The following is an 18,905-nucleotide window of genomic DNA, read 5'->3' as shown; positions in this document are numbered from 1 at the left end:
TGATCTACCGAGCCCTGGCAGACCCAGGGGTGGGGCAGGCTGGCGGGCAGGACGAGCGGGTCACAGCGGGCCTGAAGGGCGGGTTCTGCTCCCCAGCGAGGAATGCTGACCACACCTACGCGCCCGGTCAGGCCGGGGCGGGGCGACTCGGCCCAGGTTACAGGATGGAGGGAAGAGGGGCGGCGAGGGGCGGCTGGCAGACACCCTACCCACCCCCGGCCCCGCGCCCACCTCAGGAGCGTCTCGAGCGAGCCTTCGTGCTTGTCCAGCGGGCGACCGACCGCGGCGCGGCGCAGCTTGCTGAGCTCCTCCGCCGCACGGCAGTACTGGGCCTGCTCTTCCCCGCCGCTCGGGTAAGTCTGCTGGATGAACTTCACCAGCGGCTTGGCCAGGTCCACCTCTGAGGTCTTCTTCAGCTGCACCGAGATGAATGTCGCCATGATCAGCGCCTCCGCCGCCGTTCGGACCAAACCGACCGCGGACAGCTACGAAGGCCGAGAAGAGAGAGGTACCGGGTCGGCGGACCGGCGGACTGACGGTCTGACGGACGTGAGCTCCGCTCGCGTTCCCGGTCCGGCCACTTCCGGGAGCGCAGGCGCAGGCGCACTGGGCGCGGGGGCCTTCGGCCGTCCGCGGTCACGTGAAGGGGTCGCGGCGGCGACGCCTTCCAGGATCGAGTTTAACCTGTACTGTAAAATCCTAACTTTCTCCGCATCTAGAATTCTTCCCTTCCTCCTTCCTGCCGCTGTAGTGTACTGAGCACTTTGACGTCAGAGTCTTCCTCCACTCGAACAACTTCCTGGAGAAGTACTTCTGTCGCTGCCACCTGCGAGCGTTTGCGGCTGCCTCCCCGAGACGTGGCCCAAGGGTTATTGTGACCAATGAAGTTTCTTCAACTACCGTTCATGAGCTGCTGAGCACAGGTACGGAGTGCACAGGGACCCTAGTAGGCAAGATCCCTGCCATCGTGCATCTTACTGTCAGGTTGACACAGACTTTAAGGTCAACAGAAAGACTATCAGGAAAAAAACAGGGTGCTTGGGATTTAGGATGTTAAGATCGCTTGAAGGACCCTAATTTAAATAAGATAAAGTAGGTTTTCTTCGACTAGGTGAACTGAAAACGAACCTGTATCTGTTGCTGTTTTGTAGAAAGAACAAAATTTTAAATACATTTAAAACAACACCTGTAATTTGAGAAGATGCTTGATATCAGAAGAGGAGAAGAGTGGAGAGGGGTGGAGGGGCAAAGGAGAGCGTCCAAACCAAAAGCCTGCAGAGGCCCTGGGAGGCAAGCACTTGCCATATTCTGGGAGTGGAAACGAAACACGTGACAAGACCTTTAAAAACAGAATGGGATGAAATAAAGTTGGAGGAGTAAGCAGGCATCAAATTGTTCAGAACCTTGTAGTCCAAATTGAAGAATTTGTTTACTGTAGTATAATAAATGCAGAGGAAGTATGAGACTTAGGCAATATATATTTAAAATTTACATTTTCTAAAGGCCACTTTGTAGTCCAATTGGATAGTTTGTCTTTTGATGGGATGTAGTATGTAGTATACAGTATCATCATGGTATATTCAGGCAAAAATATTTAACTTGAATCTATCAAGCTTTTGCATATAACACAGTTTATAAAAACAACTGGCCGGGCGCGGTGGCTCAAGCCTGTAATCCCAGCACTTTGGGAGGCCGAGGCGGGTGGATCACGAGGTCGAGAGATCGAGACCATCCTGGTCAACGTGGTGAAACCCCGTCTCTACTAAAAATACAAAAAATTAGCTGGGCATGGTGGCGCGTGCCTGTAGTCCCAGCTACTCAGGAGGCTGAGGCAGGAGAATTGCTTGAACCCAGGAGGCGGAGGTTGCGGTGAGCCGAGATCGTGCCATTGCACTCCAGCCTGGGTAACAAGAGCAACACTCTGTCTCAAAAAAAAAAAAAAAAAAAAAACTGATAGGCCGGGCGCGGTGGCTCACGCCTGTAATATCAGCACTTTGGGAGTCCGAGGCCCATAAATCACGAGGTCAGGAGTTCAAGACCAGCCTGGCCAATATGGTGAAACCCCGTATCTACTAAAAATACAAAACTTAGCCTGGCGTGGTGGTGCACACCTGTAATTCCAGCTACTTGGGAGGCTGAGGCAGAAAAATCCCTTGAACCCAGGAGGCGGGGGTTGCAGTGAACCGAGATTGTGCCACTGCACTCCAGCCTGGGCAAAAGAGTGCGACTCCAACTGATAGATGAACAAATTTAGTGATGCCAGTGGAAGTAACTAGACAGATCCAGAAGGTGAAACTTTCTGCAGGATAACTGGCCCATCTCTTCAACAATTTGTCATAAAAAAGCAACTGCTTTATGAAAAGAAATTTAAGGGACCTAACAGTTTGAATTGGGTCCCGGTTTGAACAGACTATAAAATGCATTTTCAGGACCATTAAAGAAATATTAATGTAGATGGACTGAGTATTGGATAAAATAGGACTGTACTGCCATGGAAAAGATCATTAACTGAAAAGAGCAAGTCACAAAATGGTATGTATGTTACAATATCTCATTTTGGTTTAAAAATGCACATATATGTATTTACATACAATGAAAAAAGATTTAGTGGGCTTACTCCCTAAAGTGTTAGGAGTGGTAATCTTTGGAAGTGGAAATGTGAATTTCTTCTTTAGGTTTGCCTATATTTTTTATTGTAACTTTTGCAGTACATAGAGTACTTTCATTGTAGCAAAAGTTTATTTTACCACGATTTTTTTTTTGAGACAGAGTCTCACTCTGTCACTTAAGCTGGAGTGCAGTGGTGCAATCTTGGCTCACTGCAACCTCCGCATACCAGGTTCAAGGGATTCTCCTGCCTCAGTCTTCTGAGTAGCTGGGACTACAGGCAAGAGCCACCATGCCTGCCTAATTTTTGTATTTTTAATAGAGACAGGCTTTCGCGATGTTGGCCAGGCTGGTCTCGAACTCCTGGCCTCAAGTGATTCACCCACTTCAGCCTCCCAAAGTGCTGGGATTACAGGCGTGAGCTACTGCACCAGCCTATTTTACCACAATTTATATTAAAAAAAAATTGTGGCCGGGCGCGGTGGCTCAAGCCTGTAATCCCAGCACTTTGGGAGGCCGAGGTGGGTGGATCACAAGGTCAAGAGATCGAGACCATCCTGGTCAACATGGTGAAACCCCGTCTCTACTAAAAATTACAAAAAATTAGCTGGGCATGGTGGCACGTGCCTGTAATCCCAGCTACTCAGGAGGCTGAGGCAGGAGAATTGCCTGAACCTGGGAGGTGGAGGTTGCAGTGAGCGGAGATCGCGGCATTGCACTCCAGCCTGGGTAACAAGAGTAAAACTCTGTCTTAAAAAAAAAAAAAAAAAAAAAAAAAAAATTGTTTATTTTAATTAAGCTATTCTAGATTAAAATAAGTAGCCACCCTTGGCTGATGCATAAAGAAAGCATTAGAGAAAGGGAAGAATGGAAGCAAGGAGGCAAATCACGAGACCATTTCAGAAATCAAGGCAAAAGATTATGAAAGCTAACATTAGCAATAGTGAACCAAACTGATAATATCTTTGAGTTTAAAATTGAAGAATTTGCCAATGAACTGCATAGAAAAGTAAAGGGAGTGGTCAAGGATAGATCCTGGTTTTGGGGACTGAATATCTGAGTGATTGGTAGGATCATTACCAATCGATAACCCATGGAAGATGGTCGGGGATGGGTGGTGTCTTGCAGGTTGGTTGACAGAACTGACCCATTGGGAAGATAATGAAGAAGCAAAATATATGAAAAGAGGAGGACAAAGGATAACTAGAGGAAGATACAAACAGAGTGATTAACCATCAGAAAGATGAGGGACATGACATTTGTTGACGTGGGTGGGGGGTGGGAAGGAAGTTAACAAAGATGTGGTTAATTCTGTGGCATTGATCAAAGGAAGATTAAGGTGATACTATCTGATGACTTAGAATGAAAACCAATCTCCCTACTCCAACGTAATGCTCTTTCTCTGCAACTTCATATTTTGCCTCTTGGTTCCTCATTTGTTACTGCTCAGTCACATTGGTCTTTTTAGTTTCTCAAACTCACCAAGATCTTTCTTGCCTCATTTGATCTAGAATGTTTTCTCCCTTTCTCTATACCTCAGTTGAAAGGTCTCCCCTCCTCATCATCATACTATGTAAAGTAGATTCCCTCCCTTGTTAACCTCTAGCTCAGCCATTATTTCTGTCATAACACTTATCCTAACTTACAAGTATTTTGTTTGTTGATTTGATTTTTATCTGACTTCCCTAGAAGAATGTAAGCTCCATGAAGGCAAAAATTGTGTATTTTTTATACTAATATGTCTCTAGCGCTTGGTAAAGCAGGCACTAAATATATATGCATATATGTATGTATAATATTTATATACTCTACTTTCAAAATAACATACTTTCCCCAAGAACAACGTCCCCAACTAATTAGGCAATAGGCCGGCAACCAAAGAATGATGGTATGTTAGTCAAGATCGGCCAGCTCATGCTCTGCCAATAAACAATTTCAGAATCTCAGTGTCTTAATAAACACGTGTTATTTGCTCACACGAAGTCTAATATGTAACAGGCTGAGAGTTGTCCTCCAACCAGTGTCTGAGCAATCCAGACTACTTTGATGTTATAGCTCTGCCATCCCAACATGTGATTCCACTTCCACTACGGAAGAGGGAATCACTACCTCAGCCCTCCCACTTCCACTTGCATTTCACTAGCTAGAACCTTTCACATGGCTCCACCAAACTGCAATGGGACTGAAAAGGAAGAATCAGATATTAGGGAGCATTAATAATGCCTTCCAAGAGTGTGTTTCACTGCTTCTAAACTTGCTTATGATGATGTTAGTTTTTCATCTATGTAATGAAATGCCATATGTTCTTATTGTGTATTCTCAGCATAACAAGTATATTCTGAGAATATTAAGTCAGTGGATTTTCCTTCTTGAAAATTTCTGGTTCTGGGCCCATCATTAATCCCACTGATTGAACCAATGGAAATAGTTGCCTCTTCAGATAGACAGAACCCTGCTCAAGGCAGAATAGTGTATTTCAAGTCCACATTGAGAAGATAGCCTGAAAGTAAGCACATGGACATACAGTAAAAATAAGAATACATTTAATAAAGAATAATAATGTGACAAAATTGAAATCAAATATAGCATTATATAACACATGTATTTGGCTTTAAATCAACCACTGAAAGAAAGACTTTTAAAATGACTCACCAAAGAAAATCCAATGTGATAGATTATAAAATTGGCCATAAACTTTTCCTCTCCCTTTATCATGATTTTGCAGTGTGACATTGCAGATCTTCCTATCAGGAGGTAGATGCCTTTTCTCCACCTTTAAGTCTCGGTCGTTCATGTGAGCTGCTTTAGCCAATGGAGCATTAGCAGTTGTGATGCAAGCAGACACTCCAGTCATCAGAGTTTGTCCTCTCTTACTGCACTTACAGCCCTGTGACCTCCATGTGTGCCATCTTGCCTGCTGGATTATGAGAGGTGTGGTAGAGTCACTCTCCTAGCCTTAGCCAGCAGTTGTCAGACATAGGAACAAGTCTATCTTAGATCATCCAACCACCAGGCAACACCCTAAATGACCTCAGACATGTAAGCAGGCACCTCAAAGATCAGCTGAGCCAACCTAGACCAGAAATGTTAAGCCAATGTACAGAATTATGAGCTAAATAAATGGCTGGTTTTTAAGCCACTAATTTTTGGTATAGTTTGTTATGCAACAGAAGTGAACTATCATTATGGTAGATACAAGCAATATACCTAAAACAAAATGAATCATAAAGGCTAAATAGAAAGGAAGAGACAGACATACCGAGTGCTGTGGACTGAATGTGTACCCTCAACATTCATTTCTTGAAGCTCAGTTCCAAATGTGATGGTATTTGGAGGTGGGACCTTTGGAAGGTAATTAGGTCGTGAGCGCAGATCCCTCACGAATAGGATTAGTGCCCTTAAGAGACACAACAGAGCTTACTTACTATGTCACTCTGCCGCATGAAGATAAAGTAAAAAGGTGTCTGTCTGCAAAGCAATAAGAGGGTCCTCACCAAAACCCAGTCATGTTGGCACCCTGCTCTTAGACTTCACATCCTCCATAACTGTAAGAAATAAATGTTGTTGAAGCCACCCAGTCTCTAACAGCTTGGACTCACTAAAACACCAGACAAATGGCAACAGTAAGAATGCAGGCTCATTCTTTTTGATATCAGACAATTCAGACCAAAATGGCTTAAATGTAATTAAGAACATCATGCTAAAGGCTAAAATTATCCAAGAAAAAAATGTAGCTAAAGGCCACAGTAAAGATAAAAGTTTGAAATATGAATTTTTTGTATCAGATAACCCAAAATATCTGTGTACCAAATAACATAGCAACCATCATCATAAAAAAGAAACTACAGGATTACATTTCCAAGTAATAATTTCTCATCTTTGGCCAACTCTATGAGTAGCTAAGAGAAATTTAAAAAATACTACTCAGGGATGATCCAAAGAAGATACATTTGGAAGCAAGATAGGTGGATTAAGTCTGCGTTGAACAATAATTTGTCATATCTCATTGTAAGAGATGTAGCCACGGCCAGGCACAGTGGCTCACACCTATAATCCAGCACTTTGAAAGGCCAAGGCAGGCAGATCACTCAAGGTCAGGAGTTTGAAACCAGCCTGGCCAACATGGTGAAACCTCATCTCTACTAAAAATACAAAAAAATTAGCCGAGCGTGGTGGCAGGTGTCTGTAATACCAGCTACTCAGTAGGCTGGGGCAGGAGAATCGCTTGAACCCAGGAGGCAGAGGTTGCAGTGAGCCGAGATCATGCCACTGCACTACTGCCTGGGTGAGACTGGGACTCAGAAAATACAAAAGAGATATGGCCTTGTAAAATTATAGGACAGATAGGGAAGTATATGTCTTCTACCTTGTGGTTAGGCTGTACTCTCTATGAAAATTAGTATTTGTCCCTGGGAGATGGTGATTTAACAGTCCCCTGCAGCACAGTCAGAAGAACAAAGAAGTTCATTGATAACTCACAAGAGGAGTTATCTGTCATGTACTTTTTGGTGAAACCTGGATAGTCAAAGTTCCCCATGCTCCCCATCCTAACTTGGAATATGAGTGAATTCCTCTGTCCTTACCAAGCACACTCTACCCCAGAGTATTAGTCTAGCTTAGTTGTTATCAAATGGGTAATTCTGCTCTCCAGTGGACATTTTTGGTTGTCACAACTTGGCAGGAGAGGATGCTACTAGCCTGTAGCGGATAGAGGCTAGGGATGCTTCTAAACACTCTACAATGTACAGGACAGTCTCTCATAAAAATATTATCCACCCCCAAATGTCACTAGTACTAAGGGTAAAATTCACTTGAAAAGCGTGTTGCTCAGAACAGGCTTCAAATTTTGAGAAATACACTGCTAGGGTATGGTCTGATCTATTTGCAAGGGATGAGTTGTTCCAAAGAATGAACGAAGTCTTGCTTTGAGAGGTGAGAAGAAGGAAGCATTGTTGCAGAGATGTTGGTACCTAAGAATAGGAGAGAAAAATAAGAAAGTGGACTACACCAATGAGGGTTGAACTTCTGGAGGAATTTTCCATTAAACTAAAGAGAAAGTCATTGCCATTTTCTTTGTTGACCCATCCCTCATTAAAGGCAGAATGAAGGAACAAGACAGCAAAGAATGTGACTGGCCCCATGGAAAAGAAACTGAATCCTATCCTGAGGATTCTGTCTAGATGTTCCAGGAGGTAACCAACAGCAACATGATATAGTGCTTTATGCAGACTTCTCCACACGTGTGAGGAGCAAGCTTGGAAGTTCAAGGGGTTTGATGTAAGCTGCTCTGTCTAGTAGGTGTTGTGGTTCTTCTCCCATATACTTTCACCCATTCACCCCTCTCACAGTTAGTATCCTGATCTCACCTGGGTGTCCTCACCTCTTTCTCTTTGTTCTTTGTTTTAAGCCTTAAGGGATAAGGATGTGGCTCAGGCCTCAGATCATTACCGTAATCCTGTCCTCAAGCCCCAGTAGTAGAGGAAAAAAAATGACCCAATTTTGACTATAGAGATATAAAAAGAGGTTTCCCAGAGATAACAGAGAAGGACGCTTCTTTGCTTTTTTGAGAGAATTTCTGAAAGTGACCTCTCTCCCTAGATGTGGCTGAAAAAAAAAAACAAAACGTATCTTTGTGTATTAGGGTTCTTGCACACAATAGGAATGAACTGTAGATAGTTTAAGCAGAATGCAAATTGATTGAAGAATATCAGGGAATTCACAGACTCTATGGGAATGCCAAAGAATCCGGCTTTCCCAGAGAGAGCCACGCAACAATATGTACTATTGCGGAACTGCTCCAGAGAAAACACCACTGTCGCCCTCACTGAGCACAAGTACCCCACTGGCAAAGGGTGCTGGGCCCTAGGGACTTTCACCTGAACCTCTGCAACTGGTGCTTCTGGAGATAATACTGCCACTCTTGCCAGGAGGGTTTCTGCATGGTGCTTATGTCTTCATGTCACCAGATTTCACAGAGCTGCAAGGGAGACTGGAAAACAGAATTTCTGGATTTCACATTGAGGAAATAAGGACTTATAAAATGGAGAACTCTCCATAGCAAAGGTTTTCAAAGGTGCCTTGCGGCCATAAAGAAAGCATATGTCCACTATACCTTGGGAGTTGTTGTCAGCCATCTTGTAACCTTGATAGGGAATTAGCCTGATGTGCCAGCAGTCAGAAAACAGAGTAAGAAACTGGCTGGATGATAATATCTCTGGGATGCTGAATCAAACCCCAGGTGAAGTCCAGTTTATTTCTGGGATCTCAGTCCATTACCTAATACATCCCTTCCATTGTTTAAACATGTTTGAATTGGGGGTTTTTTGTTCTTTACAAATGACTGCATCCTAATTGATACAGTGTACAAACAAAAAATCATTAGAAAACACTCCTAAATTCTGAATGATGGCGTTACTGGATTATAAAGTATGTGCATTTTAAATTTGGACATAATACTAGATTAACTTCCAAATTTTTGCACAATTTTTTATTTCTACTAACAATTTTTGATAGTTTTCTCATACCCTCACTAACACTAAATTCTATCCTACTTTTTAATATTTATTAACCTTTTAGATGAAAAGTAGTATATCATTGTACTTTTAATCTTTATGTTTAATGAATGGATTATGAGTGAAATCAAAACTCTTTTAAGTGTTATCAGTATTTCTGTTAGCTGCTTATTTGGGACCTTTTTCTGTTGGATTACTCACTTATCTTTATTGACTAATAAATACTCTTTAAGAAAATCATCCTTTTGTCATATTTCTTGCATTGCCATTTTGTAATGTGCCTTTTGGGGGGTGGGTGTGTGTGTTTAACATTCAGACTGACTAGATGTACACAGTACATGATGTTTTCTCTGTGTTTTTGTTATTCCATGTTAAGTTCGGGAACAGAGTCCAAAGGATCAATCCTGCTTGTAACTGACTTTAAGAAAGATTGAAAACTCCTCCAGTCCACACAGACACCAGCCTCTGCTACCTCTGCCCCACAAGGTGTCACTGTTGAGACACAGAATACCTGCTATATCAAGACCTTTCACAAGATGGAGCTATTAACATTTACAGGTATTGATCGACTTACGACCTGTGCAACTTACGATCATTGGACTTTACCACCACAATCGCTAGCCACGACTGCTCTGCGTCTGGCAGTGCAAACGTTGTCCAGCTGGGCGTACGACAGTGTGGACCAGCTTCTAGCAGCACTACCATCTCTGTGTGCACCATTTCAACTGTACATATAGCCTACTCAACTTACAACCAAATCGTGCTATGACCGTTCCGCAGTCCCGACCGTGGTCGTAAGTCGCGCACTGCCTGTAAATGCTGACAATTTGTGGTTCCAAAGTTAAAAACCGTTGGGGCGCTGGGCACAGTGGCTCAAGCCTGTAATCCCAGCACTTCGGGAGGCCGAGGCGGGTGGATCACGAGGTCGAGAGATCGAGACCATCCTGGTCAACATGGTGAAACCCCATCTCTACTAAAAATACAAAAAATTAGCTGGGCATGGTGGCACGTGCCTGTAATCCCAGCTACTCGGGAGGCTGAGGCAGGAGAATTGCTTGAACCCAGGAGGCGGAGGTTGCGGTGAGCTGAGATCGCGCCATTGCACTCCAGCCTGGGTAACAAGAGCGAAACTCCGTCTCAAAAAAAACAAAAAACAAAACAAAAACCGTTGGGGCTTTTCTTCTTAGGACACACTTGTGTCCTAAGAAAAGAAGTGGTCACCGTCTCAGTAAGTGCCTTTCCAGAAGCTTAGTCTTTGGGAAAATTTGCTGATTTTCTCCCAACAGCCTTCAAACTTTTTGTGCCAAAGGAAATGATGAAAAGAGCTTCATTGTCAATTCTCAGATGTCCAGCTGCAACCTTCCCTTGTTGTTTCCTTAACATCTACCTAATTAAAATGATCCTTCAGTGTGTCTCCCAGAACAAAGGGCTATTGGGGGAGCTCCACTAATAGAGTTGCTTTACTTATTTGAGGTGGTTCAGTCCAGTGAATAAGAATGTCTGGAATCCTGACTTCCAGAGTTTAAATTGAAACTATAATATTTGTCAGCTGTGTCACTCTAAGCCATTCACTCAACATCTCCAAGCCTCACTCTTCACATCTAAAGATGTTAAAGAATACTACTTACCCCAAAGGGCTATTGTGAGAATAAAATAAAATACATTAAATACCTGATAGGTTACCTGGAACACAGTAAGTACTCAGTGTTAGCTACTGTTGCTTTTTTTCTTTTAAATTTTATCACTATCATTGCTGAAAGCCCCTCTTTCTTTTTTCTTCTTCTTCTTAATAGAAATGGAGTCTTGCTTTTTGCCCAGGCTGGTCTTGAGCTCCTGGACTCAAGTGAACCGCCTGCCTCAACCTGCCAAAGTCCTGGAATTATAGGTATGAGCCACCATGTCTAGCCAAAAGCCCCTCTTTTTATCTCCTCAATGTTTAGAAGTAGAAATAATTTATCTCTAGAAAGAAAACATTCTATTAAATGATGGACAGAGTTCAGAGAATTTTTTTTTTTTTTTTTTTTTTTTTTTTTGAGATGGAGTTTCGCTCTTGTTACCCAGGCTGGAGTGCAATGGCGCGATCTCGGCTCACCGCAACCTCCGCCTCCTGGGCTCAGGCAATTCTCCTGCCTCAGCCTCCTAAGTAGCTGGGATTACAGGCACACGCCACCATGCCCAGCTAATTTTTTGCACCTTTAGTAGAGACGGGGTTTCACCATGTTGACCAGGATGGTCTCGATCTCTCGACCTCGTGATCCACCCGCCTCGGCCTCCCAAAGTGCTGGGATTACAGGCTTGAGCCACCGCGCCCGGCCAAGTTCAGAGAATTTTGTTTCTCACCAATTCTCATTTCAGTTCCCCATGAGTCAACTTCTTACCAATAATGACCACTTTTTATATGATACATTTAATACTTTGTCTTGCTGTTTAAAAAACTTTAAATGAAATTAACACATTTATTTGAGTAAAAGAATGATTCATGAATTGGAAGTACCAAGATCAAAAGAGGTTATGGGCTCTGCTCTGGAAGCAGCTACCGTTTATAGGCTGAACACAGAAGCAAAGTAAAGAAATTACCTGAATTGCTACAGTTAAGTGTTTGCCTTATTTGGATATAGTCTGACGGGAGACTCCTAGTTATACAGCCAGTCCACTCAATGGCTGTTTGTGTTTGGTTAGGGCTTTGTTTTTGTTTGTCTATTTAAGTCGGTTATAAGAAATACTTCTAAACTGGGCTTTGGGCTGGGCGTGGTGGCTCATGCTTGTAATCCCAGCACTTTGGGAGGCCGAGGCAGACAGATCACTTGAGGTCAGGAATTTGAGACCAGCCAGGCCAACATGGTAAAACCCCGTCGCTACCAAAAATATAAAAAATTAGCCGGGTGTGGTAGTGTGCACTTGTAATCCCAGCTACTCGAGAGGCTGAGGCAGGAGAATCACTTGAAATTGGGAGGGAGAGGTTGCAGTGAGCTGAGATCACGCCACTGCACTCCAGCCTGGGTGACAAAGCAAGACTCCATCTCAAAAAAATACATAATTAAATTTTTAAAAATAAGGCTTCAGCTTGCTTATGTAAGGGCTCAGGGTGCAGAGACAACCTCAGCCTAGTGGCCTTATTTACTTTAAAACTGCTGAAACATCCCACTGCCATAGGAAATTTAAGCCAGTTTTCTATTGTTGAGTATTTAAGTTGTTTCTACTCTTTTTTTTTTTTTTTTTTTTTTTTTTTGAGAGAAACAAGGTCTTACTCTGTCACCCAGGGTGGAATGCAGTGGTGCAATCATAGCTCACTGTACCGTCAAACTCCTGAGCTCAGATGATCTTCCTGCTTCAGCCTCGCAAGTAGGTAGTACTACAGGCACACACCACCATGCCCAGCTAATTTTTAAATTCTTTTTAGAGATGGGATCTCACTATGTTGCCCAGGCTGGTCTTGAACTCCTGGCCTCAAACAATCCTTCTGTTTCAGTCTTCTAAAGCACTGGAGTTACAGATGTATCACCCCACCGGACCTGTTTCCACTTTCTTAATGTTGTAAATGACGTGGCCAAAATGGTACTTAACTCTTTATGCACATTTGTCATTCATTATCTTGGTGGAATAAATTCTAAGTACTGATTTTTTTTTTTTTTTTTTTTTTTTTTTTGAGACAGAGTCTCACTCTGTCGCCCAGGTGCAATGGTGTAATCATAGCTCACTGTAGCCTCAAATTTTCGGGCTCAAATGATCCTCCTGCCTCAGCTTCCCAAGCAGGTAGGACTTATAGGCACATGCCACCATGCCTAGCTCATTGTTTTATTTTTTGTAGAGATGGGGGTCTCACTATATTGCCCAGGCTGGTCTCCAACTCCTGGGCTCAAGTGATCCTCCCACCTCAGCCTCAAAGTGCTGTGATTATAAGGATGAGCCACTGTGCCCGACCTAACATGGACATTTTTTAAAGCTTTTGATCTGGTTTACAAAATTTTGCTTCATCTAGAAGAGATGGTTGACTGCATTTCTAACAGCAGTGTATGTAAGTGCCGAAATCTTAAGCAACATTAGCTATTTTGAGGGTTTTCTTTAATCTTCACCAATTAAAAAGGTGAACTTTTTTTCTTACAGTTTTAACTTGCATTTATTTTATTTCTAGTAAGGCTATGGATTTTTAACTGTTTCTTAGCCAATTATTTATACTCTTTCATGCTTTTTTCTTTTGTCTTTCTTTTCAGTTCTAGACCTGCAGATGTACTCTATTGAATTACTATTGTGAATGTTTCTTTTGGAGAATTTATTTTTTCTTGTAAGAGTGCTTTCTATTATAAGAGTAATAGCCCTTTATTTTTCATGTTGTAAATATTTTCCCCAATTTGTGCTTGCATTTTCATTATATTTATGGAATTTTAAAGCACCAGGTTTCTGACGTGGAATTTTCTACTCTTATAGACTCATACATTGTGAAATATCAGAACATTAGAGACAAACAGATAATGCTCTAAGTGTCTGAAGAGGGGTAGAAAACAGGCCATGTATAAAGAATAATAATAAAAATGACTCTGGGCTTCTCAGCAACATTTGAAGGAAGAAGACAATGGGAGAGTATCTTCAGTGTAAAGGAAAATGCCTTCCAACCTAGAATCCTATAACCAACCAAACTGGCAATGTGAAGATTGCATGTAGACACTTGCAACATCTGAAAAAAACTAGGCCGGGCACGGTGGCTCATGCCTGTAATTCCCGCACTTTGGGAGGCCAAGGTGGGCAGATCACTTGAGGCCAGGAGTCAAGAACAGCTTGGCCAACATGGTGAAACCCCGTCTCTAATAAAAAGACAGAAATTAGCTGAGTATGGTGGTGGGTGCCTGTAGTCCCAGCTACTTGGGAGGCTGAGGCAGGAGAATTGCTTGAACCCAGGAGGCAGAGGTTGCAGTCAGCCAAGATCACACCTCTGCACAGAGTGAGACTCCATCTCAAAAAAAAAAAAAAAAAAACTGAAAAAAAATTATTATTTGTATTGATTTTCTTTTTTTTTTTTTTTTTTTTTTTTTTTTTTTTTTGAGACTGAGTTTCGCCCTTGTTACCCAGGCTGGAGTGCAATGGCGCGATCTCGGCTCACCGCAACCTCCGCCTCCTGGGTTCAGGCAATTCTCCTGCCTCAGCCTCCTGAGTAGCTGGGATTACAGGCACGTGCCACCATGCCCAGCTAATTTTTTGCACTTTTAGTAGAGACGGGGTTTCACCATGTTGACCAGGATGGTCTCGATCTCTCGACCTCGTGATCCACCCGCCTCGGCCTCCCAAAGTGCGATTTTCTTTGCTGCTATAACAAATTGCTGCAAACTTAGTAGCTTAAAAGAATATAAATTTATTCTCTTACAGTTCTGGAGATCAGAATTTTTAAATCAAGATGTTAGCAGGACTGTTTCCCTTCCAGAGGCTCTAGAGGAGAATCCATTTCCTTATCTTCCTTCCTGCCAGAGGCTGCCTGCATTCTTTGTCTTGTGGCCCCTTCCTTCATACATCCGTATTTAAAACCAGGACATCTCTCTCTTCTCTCTGTCTCTCCCTCTCTGTCTCTGTCTGTCTGTCTCCTCTCATATGTACATGCACATGCACACATATACCTCCTACTGTCCTATTATATGGACCTTCATTACTACATGGGGCCACCCAAATAATCCAGGATAATCTCCCAATTTAAACATTCTTTTTTTGTTGTTGTTTTGTTTGTTTGTTTGTTTGTTTGTTTGTTTGTTTGTTTGTTACGGAGTTTCACTCTTGTTACCCAGGCTGGAGTGCAATGGCGCGATCTTGGCTCACCGCAACCTCCGCCTCCTGGGTTCAGGCAATTCTCCTGCCTCAGCCTCCTGAGTAGCTGGGATTACAGGCACGTGCCACCATGCCCAGCTAATTTTTTGTATTTTTTTTTAGTAGAGACGGGGTTTCACCATGTTGACCAGGATGGTCTCGATCTCTCAACCTTGTGATCCACCCGCCTTGGCCTCCCAAAGTGCTGGGATTACAAGCTTGAGCCACCGCGCCCGGCCTATTTAAACATTCTTAATGTGATCGCATCTTCAAAGTCTCTTTTGCCATTTAAGGAAACATGTTTACAAGTTTTAGAGATTAGAATGTGGACATTGTAGGGAACCAGTATTCTGTCTACTACATCACACAATCACCTTACATCACACAATCACATTGCCTGTACTAAGAGAGTAATCTGAGAAAGAAGAAAATACAGAATACAGAAAATAAGAGATTCAACACAGAGAAAAGGAAAAGACTCTCCATGTTGGTGGCAAAGTTGTGATATTCGAATGACAACTGCACAGCAGTCCTGATCGGGGCAGTGTGATATGAGAGAGAGCCATGTCAACTGCTGTCCTTCCCATGTTTCTGCCATTGTAATGTACCCTTAACTTGATGGATATGCTTCATCAAATAGGGAATAAATCTTATAGAAAGACAGATCAAGGACCCAGAGAATCTAACTAGAACCCATATGGCTAGATAACAAAAACAAGAACCAACAGAAATAAGTGATATCAAACACAGCCCTGAAGGACTCCAGATATTGGAATTATTAAACGCCAATAATAAGACAACTATATTTACTATTTTATAAGACACAAAAATTATGCTTGAAAATTTCAACAGGAAAATGGAAACTATAACAAGCAACATAGCATATTTTAAAAAGAATCGGATTGGATGTGACAATGGAAAGAAACCATAAACCAAGTTTAAGATCATGAATGGGTTTCTAGCAGATAGCAAACTGGAAGATATATTGAAAACACAACCATAAAACACTGCAACACTGCTGGGAATTATATTCACATATATGTAATTATGTAAACACTGAATATTGATTTCACCAACTACTGTAATATAACTATGTGAAGAAGCTTAAGGATAGTAGAAGACAGAATGGCATTGTAAGACAGATAAATTATCATCTACTACAATATGAAGCTGATATATAATAGCTAAAGGTGGTATATGCCTATCATTTACAAATTAGGTAGAGGTGTAAATGGCAGAAGAAAGAACTAAAAGCATTAAAAAAAATTGTCCCTAGGAAGGAGGGAAGAAAGTAGAGAGGGATGGGGAAGGGAAATGCTGCATTTTATCATAACCTTTTTGGTACTACTTGACTTTTTAAAATCTATATGTATTATTTTAATAAAATAAAATTAAAATTAAAAAATAGATTTAAAAAAGCCATAGGACAGCTTTGCACAGTGACTGTATCATAGCCAATGGGGTTTATCCAAGGCATGATTATTGCTAATTGAAAACTTTTCCCAATACCCCGCCATGACAACTTAAAATATAGTCAGCATTGGCAATTTTTTACAGTCTCTATGGAGACTGAATTTGAAAAAAAAGCCATAGGACTGGATGAGATCATGAAGTAGACAGATAAATACACACACACACACACACACACACACACACACACACACACACACATATATATATATATATATATATATATATATATATATATATATATATATGCCCAGGTCCCTCCAAGGTTTAGAGGTCAGGTAAACAAAGAGGAACCAGCAAAGGCGACAGCAGCTGAAACCATAGGAGGAGAACCATAAGAGAATGGTGTCCTGGAGGCCAAGTGGAGAAAATATTTCAAAAAGGAGAGAATCATCAATCATGCAAAGTCCTGTTAGGAACACTGAAATTTGATTATTAAATTTGGTGTCATTAAGGGTAACCTCCAAGAGCAATTTTGGTGGCATGAAGCCTGATCTAAGTGGGCCCAAGAGTATGAGGGTGGAAAGTAAAGATGGCAGGAAAAGCAACTCTGTGGTAAGGAAAGGAGAATGGGAACTGGTGGACCAAAGAGGGTTTTGTCTATATAAGTGTAAGCCTGCGTGTATAGTTTCAAATTTTTTTTAAAATGTTGGCCAGGCGTGGTGGCTCACACTTGTAATGCCAACACTTTGGGAGGTTGAGGAGAGCAGATCACTTGAGTCCAGGAGTTTGAGACCAGCCTGAACAACATAGGGAGACTTTGTCTTTACAAAAAAAATACAAAAATCAGCCAGGTGTAGTGGAATGTGCCTGTAATTCCAGCTACTCAGGAGCCTGAGGTGGGAGGATTGCCTGAAACTGAGGAGGCGGAGGCTGCAGTGAGCTGAGATTGTGCCACTGCGCTACAGACTTTTTTCTTTGTTTCGAGACAGGGTCTCACTCTGTTGCCCAGGCTGAAGTGTCGTGGTGCAATCTCAGTTCACTGTAGCCTCCACCTCCCCAGGTTCAGGCAATCCTCCCACCTCACCCTCCCCAGTAGCTGGGTCTACAGACACATGTCATCATGCCCAGCTAATTTTTGTAGAGACAGGGTTTCATCATGTTGCAAGCTGGTTGAATAAAAATATTTGAATGTTGCTAAGTATGAACTATTATGTTATAGGTGAGAAACATGATTAATATGTATTTATTCCTAAAATAAATTCTACTAAGACAGCATCTATCAGTTCCAGTAGCAATAAATAATTGCTAAACAGGTATTATTAAAACCTTAAAGAGACAGCTGTCCCATTTATGGCACACAGCAGGCACTCAGCAAACATTTGTTGAATAAATAAATGTTATGCTGGCATTGTATCTGCTTTGCCAATCTAAACTGTGTAACTAGTTAACCAGAATTTAAACTGGACTGTAAAGCTTCAAAATCTCTTTAAAGGGATACACTGCTGCTTATGTAAAAAAAGAGGCCCCAAGGCCGGGCACGGTGGCTCACACCTATAATCCCAGTACTTTAGGACGCTGAGGCCAGTCGATCACAAGATCAAGAGATCGTGACCATTCTGGCCAACATGGTGAAGCCCCATCTCTACTAAAAATAGAAAAATTAGCCGGGCTAATCACAAGATCAAGAGATTGAGACCATCCTGGGCAACATGGTGAAACCCCATCTCTACTAAAAATAGAAAAATTAGCGGCGCACACCTGTAGTCCCAGCTGTGTGGGAGGCTAAGGCAGGAGAATTGCTTGGACCCAGGAGGTGGAGTTGGCGGTGAGCAGAGATCATCTGCACTTTGACCTAGTGACAGAGCAAGAATCCATCTCAAAAAAAAAAAAAAAAAAAAAAAGCCCCCAAAACATGAACTGAACCAGGCAGGGATATTTGACATGAAACTGGTTTAAGCCATCATCATTCATCATCATTCATGTTGTTTCTAAGAAATACACTGCCAGATTCATTGAAGAAAAATTGAATTAGGTAATGGCAAACCAGTTGCAATAATGAATGAAATTTACACAAAACCTGGGGCAGAGATATGGTTCAACCAGATACAGGAGGTTTGAAAGGAACCATTTCAACTTGGTCCCAGGTAAACTCATGAATCTGGTTTAGGCCATCTGTGTGGTCCCTAGAACCCCCTCACTCCTTCAACCTTTTTTCTAGGCTAACAATCCCCTCCTGTTTTCTCCACTCTTGCCCTGTTTCCAAATTATAAAGAACATATGTAGTATGCTGAAACTGTCACCGAAGACACCTCTAATTCCTGTATCAAAATAGCCTCAGGGCAAATTCCCCAGAAACAGCGCACAACCCCTGAGTTTAAATATGTTCTGGTATTTTCTCTGGAAGAAACAGCCATGATTTCTGGCCTCTATTTTCTACTTTTATCCCAAATGTGTGCTTGCTGAAAGCCCACTTCCTTCAACTATTGTACAGGTAGTTAGACAGAAATTGACATGGATCTTGTAGGGGAGGCAGTGTAGGGAAGTAACCTCTTTAAGATGTTCAGTAATCACACAACAGCCCTTGAA

General features: G+C 42.1%; 1 protein-coding gene and 1 non-coding gene across 3 annotated transcripts in view; one reads left to right on the top strand and one right to left on the bottom strand.

Moving 5' to 3' along the window:
- The window catches only part of PDCD6IP (programmed cell death 6 interacting protein), a 75,023-nt gene extending 74,430 nt beyond the window's left edge, over nt 1–593 (bottom strand). For both annotated transcript variants that reach the window (XM_039461812.2, XM_039461813.2), the window contains exon 1: nt 232–593. In XM_039461812.2, the coding sequence (XP_039317746.1) occupies nt 232–440 (209 nt within the window). In that variant the 5' untranslated portion in view covers nt 441–593. The remainder of the gene's footprint in view (nt 1–231) is intronic.
- A 15,741-nt stretch (nt 594–16,334) lies between these two features.
- On the top strand, nt 16,335–16,475 carry LOC120360860 (U4 spliceosomal RNA). The gene has a single exon (XR_005577262.1). It is a non-coding gene; the product is annotated as a U4 spliceosomal RNA (small nuclear RNA).
- The last annotated feature ends 2,430 nt before the right edge of the window (nt 16,476–18,905 follow it).

The sequence above is a fragment of the Saimiri boliviensis genome, chromosome 9, assembly GCF_048565385.1.
Source record: "Saimiri boliviensis isolate mSaiBol1 chromosome 9, mSaiBol1.pri, whole genome shotgun sequence".
Lineage (NCBI taxonomy): Eukaryota > Metazoa > Chordata > Mammalia > Primates > Cebidae > Saimiri > Saimiri boliviensis.
This window is presented reverse-complemented; position numbering and strand designations above follow the sequence as displayed.